At 48.9% G+C, this 11,202-nt stretch overlaps 1 protein-coding gene across 1 annotated transcript in view; it reads right to left on the bottom strand.

The window, feature by feature from the left end:
- Nucleotides 1–7,270: 7,270 nt before the first annotated feature.
- Nucleotides 7,271–11,202, bottom strand: part of CAPN5 (calpain 5) — a 37,782-nt gene continuing 33,850 nt past the window's right edge. The window contains exons 11-13 of the mRNA XM_010001061.1: nt 10,856–10,977; nt 7,764–7,897; nt 7,271–7,453 (exon numbers count right to left, since the gene is read on the bottom strand). Coding sequence (XP_009999363.1) covers nt 7,271–7,453; nt 7,764–7,897; nt 10,856–10,977 — 439 coding nt within the window. The remainder of the gene's footprint in view (nt 7,454–7,763; nt 7,898–10,855; nt 10,978–11,202) is intronic.

An 11,202-nucleotide genomic window follows, 5' to 3' on the forward strand; every position in this document is an offset into this window, starting at 1 on the left:
GAGGGCTCGGGGGGGGGTGTGGGTGGGTGTGTGTGGGTGTCTTTTTGACCCACGCAAAGAGATTCCGGGCGTGGGGAAGGTCCCGTGGGATGGGGCTGGGGGCTGACAGGTTGGAACGCACCCACCTGAGCTCCTCTGTGTGGAAACCGGGAGAGGAAAAAAAAGCTCAAGGAGCAGGAAACTCAGAGCTGAGGTTTTGCTTAGAAGCTCAACTATCACCTGGTGACTCCCTGCCCAAATCTGGGCTAGTGTCTCTCCTCCTTCCTGCTGGGAAAGGTGGGGTTGGCTTTAAATCGTGCTGGGAGACATCACTGCAGCTTCTCACTTGGGTGCAAGGCCAGTGAATGGATCAAACCCTGCCTCTTTTATTGTTTGGTTGGGTTTTTTTGCAGCATAAACACACAAGGTGATTCTAAGCTCCACTTTGGAATGAGGGGGTTTGGACTCCTCCTGGGGACCAGGCTGGCAGAATTATTATCTTTTGAGATGCTGCAGGATTAAGGAGGAATAAGAAGGAGCCTCTTTCCTTCCCAAGCCACACCAGGAACTCTGCTCAAAATGTAGGAGAAGTCACATCACAGCCACCCTTTCATTTCCCTGTCCCTTAGAAACTCCCCACAGCTGCCCAGGCCCCTCATGGGAACCAGTTATAATTAGACTTTGTTGACTTTAAGCTCAAAGGAGATGTTTTTTGGGCACCCAGGACCATGCCTGGTTTCACTCAAGCCCAGCTCCCTGTGCCAAAGTGGTTTGTGTGGATGTGAGGGCAGATGTTGAGTGTGCTCTGGAGTTGCTTCTCTCTGGACCACATCTGATGCACCTGGAAAGGGTCCAGCCTTGGGCAGCCTTTTCTTCTGCCCAGCATGTCCCAGGGGTGGGTGGGAAGGCAGCAAGGGAGGCTCTGGAGCAGACATGGGGCTGGACATGCTCCCTGCCTGCATCACTGAGTTTGGAGGAGGAACTTGAAGAGCACGAGGAGACTTTGGATGACTCCTTATGGCTGTGGGTCACAGGCTAATTCCTGGGTATTCAATACCTGGGACACTGGGCAAGGATGTGGTAGCACCTGAGGAGCTTGGAGGGACAAGGCAATGAACCAATCTGCTTGCTGAAAGCCATGCTTTTTCTCTGTAGTCATTTTTGCTACTGACCCTTGGCCCTTCTGAGCAGCAGGAGGCTCATAGAATCATAGAACCATTCAGGTTGGAAATCCCCTTGGGATCACCCAGTCCAACCATCATCCCTACTCTGCAAAGTTCTCCCCTAAACCACATCCACCAACACCACATCCAAACCACCCTTCAACACACCCAGGGATGGTGACTCCACCACCTCCCTGGGCAGCCTGTTCCAGGGTCTGACCACTCTTGCTGGGAAAAATCATTCCTCATGTCCAGTCTGAACCTGCCCTGGTGCAGCTTGAAGCCCTTCCCTCTTGTTCTGTCACTGATGACCTGTGAGAAGAGACCAGCACCAACCTCTCTACAATGACCTTTCAGGTAGCTGTAGAGACTGATGAGGTCTCCCCTCAGCCTCCTCTTCCTCAGACTAAACATTCCCAGCTCCTTACAAAGCATTCTTCATATCCATATGTGGAGGAGGATATGAGTGTAAGGGTGGGAAGCTGCAGGGGACACAGAGCCAAGGAAAAATATTCCAGCCTCGTGCTGTGATGTCTCCATGAAGATGCTCTGAAGGGGAACCTGAAGTATCAGTTTAGTTAGTTTAACACTAGTGACCAGAAATCCCTGGCAGGGCTGGAGGGATAAGGTGATGCTGCAGGATCTTTGGGGAGCCTGGGCTGCATCCTGCCTGGAGCTGTGCACCATTCTACTGCCTGCTGCTGTTCTCTAAACATGCACAAGCTCCCTACATCTCCACATTGAGGCAGAGATGTGTTATGAAGATGGGCTGGGAGAGTTGGGGTGTTCAGCCTGGAGAAGAGAAGGCTCCAGGGAGACCTGAGAGCAACTTCCAGTGCCTGAAGGGGCTCCAGGAAAGCTGGGGAGGGGCTTTGCATCAGAGAGGGCAGTGATAGGAAAATGAAAGAGGGTTGATTAGGTCAGACATCAGGAAGAAATTCTTCCCCATGAGGGCAGGAAGGCACTGGAACAGGTTGCTCAGGGAGGTTGTGGCTGCCCCATCCCTGGAGGTGTTGAAGGGCAGGTTGGATGAGGCTTGTGCAGCCTGGGCTGGTGGGAGGTGTCCCTGCCCATGCAGGGGGGTTGGAACCTGATGATCTTTAAGGTCCCTTCCAACCTTCACCATTCCATAATTTTTATGATGTGCTGGGCTCCCACATCAATTCCAGCATCCCTGCCCATGCTGCCAGCCCATATGGTGGTGTGCACCATTGGCACAGGGACAGGCAGGGTTGCAGAACAACCTCCACTTTCAAGCCCACTGCCCTGGAGATGTGGGTGATCATCCAGCCTTGCACAGACCTTCCTTTGACCATGCACAAGCAGTACTTGGTGTAGCCACCTGGTCTACACTGGAGTTCTTGTGCTATATCCAGCAACAAGTATCACAGTCCCATGGGTGCTCAGCCATGTCCCCAGCTCAGGACACCCTCCAGAAGAGTATTAGGATGTCTGTGAGGTTGAGATGTTTATGAAGCTCTCCCTTAAGGAATGGTCCTTACAAGCTGTGTCAGTAATGGAAGCAGAAGGATGTGTGGTTTATTTTTTCTATCCAGGGTTTGGTGACACACTTTGTCCCAGGGGATGATCCCAGGAGAAGGAGGATCTGGATGGGTGCTTCTATCCATCCCTCAGATGCCTGCTCCAGGCTCTTGAGGGTTGGCTGCAGAAGGGCACAGCTCCTCCATGCTGCACACACCTCAGGTGATGGAGCTGGAAGCTGAGATGGGAGCAAATCCCAGTGCCAACATTTTGGGACCTTGTATTACAGCATCAAGACTGGAGACTCCCATGGGCAGGGACAGGCTTTTTGCTTTTCAAATGCTCCCAAAAAGCAATCTGCAGGTTTGTTTGCCCCAGCATTGGACACTTGAAAGATTCAGCTGGAACAGGGTGCTTTGCCATCTTGTCTAGACCATGATGCTTTTGCCAAGAAACATTGGCCCAGATCATAGAATCATGGAATGTCTCAGGTTGGAAGCAATCTTTAAAGCTCATCTAATCCAACCCCCCCCTGCAGTGATCAGGGACACCTCCCACTAGACCAGGTTGCTCAGAGCCTCGTCCAACCTAACCTGGAATATTTCCAGGGATGGGACATCTATCACATCTCTGGGCAACCTGTGCCAGGGCCTCACCACCCTCATTGTAAAAACTGTATGATCCTTCAGGTCTCTTCCAACCTGGTATTCTATGGTTCTCTGATTGTTCTTTGAGGGAAACCATCCCAAAATCACATCTTCCTGCTGCTTTGTCCATAATTTATTTATTCTATATTGTTTTCAACAACCTGAAGAATTTTTACAAGTGAGATGAGACTCAAAAAAAATAAACAACCCAACACAAACCAACCCAACAAGTTCCCTGCATTGTAGGTGACTCTGAGGCACAGGTTTACCCTTCCCCTCTGTGGCTCTTCCCAGTGAACATGAGGGTAACCTTGCATGAAACCAGCTTTGACTCCATCTCAAAGTCCAAAGAGAAAACCATTTGAATGGGGTGTAGTGAATCAAGGACATTAAAAAGGCTCCACAGAGCCACCTTGTGCCCATTCTGGAAGGACACAGCAGTTTGAAGGCAGAGAGAGTCTGAATAAAATAGACACAATTTATTGATAGGAGGTTTACAGCTGTACAAGGTTGGCTTTCTGTTTGGATCACCCTCTGATCTTGTGCAGCACGACGGTGCCTTTGGAGATGAAGACAAAGTCACAGCCTGTGGTAACATGCAGGCATCCAAAAGAAAAGGATTTGCACAGGGGACAATGGCAGGCTCCTTGCAATCATTGACATGATTAACAGAAGAAACAGGAAACAAATCAAAGGCACGTCCTACACGACCTGGAGGAGACTGGAAAGTGCTTATCAAACCTGCCCTCCCATCGGACAGGAAAAACAACCCTGAATCTTTCTGTTTGCTTCATTCAAAGAGAAAAGGCATCAACGTTAGGAATGGCATTTCAGGAAGTGCCCTCCCCCCATCTGCTCTACAGACAAGACACACAGAAAACCAGCAGAAAAGGTCATTTTGGATATTCCATTTGGAAGGCAGGAAGAAGGAGGTTTCTGCTTTAACATTTCCAAAGAAAAAAAAAAGACAAATACGAATAATATTAAGACATTTTGGTCCTGATATAGCATGATGATTTCTTTTTCTTCAATAAGAAGTGATTATAAAACTGCCTTTCCTCTCGTTATGGCTTGATTCTCTCAAGTAGGAAGGAAGGAGGCTGCCCATGGGGATTGAGGCACCACTACTCAACAAGGCTCAGCGACGTTCCTTGGGGACCACAGGGCACGTTGGCATCTGTCAGGGCACTCCTGGCCAAAGGGCTCCTGTTTGCTGAAGCTCTCAGTAGCCTGATTTCCTGAGAAAACCAGGCTAATGCAAGCAGGCTGGCTATCCCCATCTGAGGATGATGGTGTCAAGCTCCCGTGATGTTCCTGTGATGTTCTCCCTTAGTGAAATAGCTCTTCTCCCTGCCAGGTGAGGTATCTTTGGGCATTGCAGTCCTTCTCACATAACACTCTGAGCATGAGGGCACTGGAACAGGTTGCTCAGAGTGGTTGTGGCTGCCCCATTCCTGGAAGTGTTCAAGGGCAGGTTGGATGGGGCTTGGAGCAACCTGGTCTGGTGAGAGGTGTCCCTGCCCATGCAGGGGGGTTGGAGCTGGATGATCTTTAAGGTCCCTTCCAACCCAAACCATACCATAATTCTTGTGAGCTCTTTTAAGACTTAAATCATGCCTTCTGGCCCTACAATTCTGCTTCTGTTTATTTTCAGCTGTGAGCCCCCTGAACAAAACCAGAATAAAACCAACATATCTGAATCTGAATTCAAGGATTTGCTTTGATCTTGGGGTCAAAATGAAGGGCAGGCTGGATGGGGCTTGGAGCAACCTGGTCTGGTGAGAGGTGTCCCTGCCCATGCAGGGGGGTTGGAGCTGGATGATCTTTAAGGTCCCTTCCAACCCAAACCATACCATAATTCTTGTGAGCTCTTTTAAGACTTAAATCATGCCTTCTGGCCTCACAATTCTGCTTCTGTTTATTTTCAGCTGTGAGCCCCCTGAACAAAACCAGAATAAAACCAACATATCTGAATCTGAATTCAAGGATTTGCTTTGATCTTGGGGTCAAAATGTCACTTTACCAAACTAGGAACATCTGAGCCAATTCTGCAAGATGCCAAACTAAGCTAAGTCCCAGTGATGGCACCAGGATTTGGAGGCTGCTCAGTGCAAGTTAGGAAACATGGGACCTGGAAAGAGCATCCCATGGGCTACTGCTTGCCTCGAAACCCTGAAAACACAAGACCTAGGAAAACAAGAATTTTGGTCCAAAACCTGCTTCACATCCACAGGAGGTCAATTCTGAAGATAAAAGTGGAACAGCAGCCTGCAAAAATGGATGGAGTTGCACTCTGTGCACCAAGAATGGAGCTGGCAGCTGATGAGACTTTGGGGAACATCTTACCACTTCAGACCTAGCAGGTCTTTAGGGACTTGGAGAAAAAAATACAGACTTTCAGCACAAACATGGACATTTAGTAGGACAAACAGAAGCCTTGCTTGCTACAGCAAAAGAAGGCTTTTCTGTTCACTTGTCCTTGCAGGCAGAGGGCTCTGCTCAGGCTAATATTTACCAAGATTACATCATATTCATTCATTTCCACCCACAAAAAAAAGTTCAAAGCAAAAGTTTTGCTTGATAGAAAATCTGACAGAAAATTCCCTTAATTTGCACCGTTTTAAAAGGCACACGAATAAATTAATTAAAAGCAAAAGAAAACAAAACAAACTTTAACAAGAGGAGAAATAAAAATGCTTTGAAACCTGCCCTGATCTGCTGCTGAAAGGCCAGGCAAGGGTTTGTTGTTTGGCTTTATCTGGGATGGTTTAGAAGAGGTTGGATTCTGCCACCCAGTGGAATAAGGGAGATCAACTCATTCTTCATGGCCAAGAGCAGCAGAGGGTGGCCCTAGACATGGCCCCGAGGATGAGTCTGGGTTGTGCTTGTGAGGTTGGCTCTAGCACCGTGCAACCCACCCTTCAGGCCAGGAGAATGGAAATTAAAAGTGGGGTGTGGACTCCAGGAGGAATTAAATCTTCCCAGCATTTGCAGGAGCAGTGCTCCTCTCCTCTGGCACAAGCTCAAAGCCCACTGTTTTTAAGAAGAACTTGGGCAAGTGAGGCACTGAGAATGATGCACTGTGTGCAGCTGTACAGATGGAGCCCACCTAGCAAAGCTCCCCATCTCTTGGACCTGACCCTTTGGCCTCCAGAGGAGCTGATCTCCTCTTGTCTGAACACTGAAGGGCTCCAGCAGACATGGCATGAAGACATGGAGTCAGCAGGCACCACGGCAGTTCCAGAGGCACACACAGGAGCTGAGTCCAGACTGATTCAAAGACTTGACCCCAGAGAACAGTTGTCCCACCACAGCTGGTGGCTTCTTTGTACCCTTCAGAGTTGCACGGGGATGAACAAGACTCGGGACGAGACAGTTTGTCCCTAAAATGATGGAGCCTTTGGTCTTGTTGTTGTCCCTGTGGATCTGGGATTTGGGACTTGCCTTGTTGCACTATGCAAACCCATCTCCAGAAAACACCCAGGAGGTCCCCAAATCTATTTTATCTCCACTTCTCCTTTTTGCTGAGGTGCCCTCAGAGAGAAGCAATGCGATGGCAGCTTCACAGGAGACGACTCCACACACACACTACTCTAAAACCAAGCAGACACGTTGATGATGCATTGAAGCAGCTGGTTGGGACCATGGTGACCACACGTGTGTGTGGTGGCACGTGTGTGCCAGCCTGTGTAAACAAAGAGCACCAGGGCATGGTGCTCTGGCTGTCAGGACACACAGGGTGCCCACAGTCGATCCCACGGGGCGATGGGGGCTGCAGGGGATGCCAGCAGAAGGGTGATTGTGGTTCCCCCCAAAAAAGGCACCATTTTTTAACATTGAAAACACAAGTTTGGCTCCTTTGAGTGGAATTCATGCATAGTTCATATATGCTCTGCAGATGGTAGGTAGGCTCTGTGTGTGTGTATATATATGTGTATATATAGATGTGTGTGCATGTCTATATACACGTGTGGCACCAGAAGAAGAATCCTTGAGTGCTTAGATGTTGGTGAGGATGCTACTGCTGAGCAGCCTCACGGCGATGGTTCCAGGGAGGTCATTGGATCTCCTGTTCCCCTTGTCCTGGAGGTGCAGGGTGTGCACCAACTGCCGCTCGCTGGGATCCCCCGTCAGCACCACTTGGCCCAAGAACTCGTCACTTATCAAGTTGTGGTTCCATATCTGGGGAGACAAAAGGGACGTGAGGGCAGGTCTTGGAGGGATGCAGCCAAGCTGCGTGCACTGGGGAGGAGAAGGGTGTTTTTTTTGGGGGGGACACCTGCTCTGAGGGGGAGCTGTGGAGGTGGTCGAGGTGTGTGTGGGGTTTGCTCTGTGAAGGGAATGTTGTCACAGCTCAGTGAATGGTTGAGCTGCATGAACTGATGATGTTCCACCAGCCTTGGGGAAGAGTGTGAGGATAGAGCAGGTGAGGGAGGAGGTCCAAGTGAGAGAGAGCCTCCATCCCTCAGCTCACTGCTTGCCTACTGGGTACCTGAACAATGATGGGTTGTCCTGGCTTCTTGCGGTAGAAGAGACCTTTTGTGTCAAACTCAGGAGACACCGTGTTCTTCTTCACTGGAGAGCGAACCTTTTGCCCTTCACACTTTATGATCACATATGGGTCAGCTCCTGGGGAGAGAAAAGGGATTTGTTTTGCTTTGTTTTAGCTCCTGAAAGCCCTCAGAGCTCTTTTCCAGGGGCATCGTGCAACATTTTTCCTCCAAACCCCACCAGAGGAGATGGATATCTGCCAAAGAGTTCATCACACCCCTGATGATGTCCATGAAGCTCAGCTGATGGACTCAGGTTCCCTTCTGCTAGGTGACATTGTCCCTGAGCAGCAGGAGATGAGGGACTGCCAGAAAATGGCCACTTCTTCCTCAACCACATCTTCTACCCAGACCCTCCTTCATCAATTCAAATCCTCCTGGCCTTTGGGCTAGATCTGTCATGGGAGACACCAACCTCTCCCTTTCAGGATTTGCTCTTCTGAAGACAGGCAGAAATAAAGCTGTGGGGTGGAAAACCAGGCTCATGGAGTTTGTTTCACCCAAGAAAACACCAAGAGGAATGACAAGAGCCTTCAAACTGCAAAACCCAACTTGTTTCCACTGCAGCTCAAGCACTTCCCCACCAGGATAACCTTGGTTTTACTTCAAGGTGATACTTGGCTACACCAGTAGGGACTGAGCATTGGTCTCTTGTCCCAAGGAACAAGTGATAGGATGAGAGGAAGTGACCCCAGGTTGTACCAAGGGAGGTTTAGATATTAGGAACAATTTCTTCACCAAAAGGGAAAATACACTTTAAAGACTTGTAAAGAGGTGAAGAGTATTTCTTAAGAGTATTTCCTGTGGGGAAGAATTCAGGGGGAAGATTGAAATGTCCCAAAGGATCATTGGTGGTAGTGAGAGACGTGGGGAAAAGAAAGATGGGGCATTGAGGGACAACTAGGGGAAATGTGTGGGAAGTGGAGGACAAAGTGGGAAGGACAAATTCTTGCAGAATCCCAGCTGGAAGGAGACACTCATGAGGACCAAGGAGGCCACAAAGATGGAAAGTTACCAAGTTCACAGCCTACCAGCCCACAGCTGGATGGTACCTGAGCCTCCAGGAGAAGGAAAGAGTCTCTCATTAGTGACCCTCTTATGAAACAAGTGCTTGTTTTGGGAATTTCAGGAGGGAATGAGCTGTTGCTATGGGAATTGAGCTGCCAGAGTGCATTTTCTTACCATGAGCTTTAGAGGCTATGATGGAAACATAGACCAGGTGGATGAGTTTTCTTGTCCAAGGGAAATGTGGAAATGAGGAGGAACTAACCACCCACTTCTGAGGGCCAGGGATTTAAAAAACCACATCTTTTGATTGCCAGACCACCTCCTTGCTAGCTTTCTGTTTGGAAGGATCTGGCTCCCCTGGTGGGACACAGATGCTGGATTTCACAGGTGCTTTTCCAAACTAGCCTTGTCTTTTGGGATGTCCCATTAAATCCTCATGTTCCATCAGCCAGAGCCAAATTCCCCTCAGTAAATCAGCATTTCCAATGTAATGTGAAAGGCCTGGGAAGTGTGAGATGTAATTACACTGGAAAGCACCAAACATGCAGGGTGTGGGTGGTAGGAACTGAACAGCTGGAAAACAGCTGGGAAAAGCCATTCCCAGAAACCTTCAGCTAAATAGCTGGTTTATGGCTCCAGAACCTACTTGTATGAAGGAAAGATAAATCTCCTTGATTTCTGTGAACAGCTCTGAGACTTTTGGCTCCAAGTTTCCCTGCGTTGCTACAGATACACTCAGCTATTTTGGGTAACCCAAGAAGAAACAACCTATCTAGGGTATAATTCCCTCCCCAAACACCAGATAGAATGGGAGGATTCCCCTTGTGACCTGTGATAAATAAGCAAATTGAGCTTATTGAGGGAAGGACCCTCATCACTTCAGGGATCTCACGACATGGAGCCCTTGATAATAATGATTGGGTTGAAAAAAAGATTTTCATTTGTTGTTGTTTTTTTTTTAATGTATTTATTTTTTTTAATTTCAACTTTTCAATTTCTTTTTAGGCTTTAAATTTAGATTGAAAGTGCCTGGCTAAATCTTGCCACTTTGCCTTGTCCCAGGAAATGAGGGAGAAAGGCAAGGAACTGTTCCATTCCCATGGTTTGCTTCTTCGTCACAATCTCCCTATTCCAATGGTTGTCCACTACAAGTCATCACTACCCCTGGGTTTCCTGGTCCAGATGCTCCAGGAGGAGTCAACACGGAGCTCATGGACAAGAGGAAATTACCTCAAGTTGTGCCAGGGGGTGTTTAGATTGGATATTAGGAGAAATGTCTTCACTTAAAGGGCTGTCAGGCCCTGGCATGGGCTGCCCAGAGAGCTGGTGGAATCACCATGTCTGGAGGTGTTGAAAAGACATGTAGATGTAGTGCTTGGGAACATAGTTTAATCATTGGACTTGGTACAGTTAGGTTAGTTATTGGTAGAGTTAAAAACCTTGACATACAATTACTGACAGTAGGAAGCTGAATCAGGGGAGGTTTATGCCGGATATCAGGAAGGGGTTTTTCACCCAGAGGGTGGTTGAGCACTGGAACAAGCTCCCCAGGGCAGTGGTGAAAGCACCAAGGCTGCCTGAGTTCCAGAAGCCTTTGGATGATGCTCTCAGGCACATGGGGTGATTCTTGGGGTGTCCTACAAAGGGACAGGAGCTGGACTGGATGATCCTGATGGGTCCTTCCAACCCAGCAGATTCTATGATACACTCAGGAGGAAAGCCTGGATTCTTATAGGACCACTGCTAAAGGCCTTGGGAAAGTTTGGGAAGGATCTCCCAAGCATCTGAGCCAACAGCCTAAATAAAACATCTCCCAGACCATGTCCACAGCAAAATGTGAGTTTCATTCTCCACAGACTTTCTACCCCTCTGGTATCTGAATCAGGCATGTTCACTGAAAAAAAATATCTTTGGACACAACAAATCCCAGCAACCTCCCACCTCGTGAAACCACCTCCCCTTTTTCCCACTGAAACAGCCTCCCAACTCCTCTGGGACAATACAACAGGCAGGGGAAGCCAAGTACCTCCTTGGGTGTCCTGATTCTTGAGCCCCGCTGCGGCGAGGACGTGGATCTGGGACACCACTTGTGGGTAACCACACATTCCACTCCAGCAGGTGTGTGGTGGCTCATCCAGAATCAGCTCTCTGCAGGGAAAAACAGATGGTCCTTTGAGAGGTGCTCAGCTTTACCCCATGGGCAGGCCAGAGAGATTGCTTTAGCAGGATGGAAGGACTACGCACTGGCCATCCAGCCCAACCCCCCTGCCAGAGCAGGGGCACCCAGAGCACATCACACAGGAACGTGGCCAGGGGGGTTGGAATGTCTCCAGAGAAGGAGACTCCACAGCCTCTCTGGGCAGCCTGGCCCAG

The sequence above is a fragment of the Chaetura pelagica genome, unplaced genomic scaffold, assembly GCF_000747805.2.
Source record: "Chaetura pelagica isolate M959 unplaced genomic scaffold, ChaPel_1.0 scaffold56, whole genome shotgun sequence".
NCBI lineage: Eukaryota > Metazoa > Chordata > Aves > Apodiformes > Apodidae > Chaetura > Chaetura pelagica.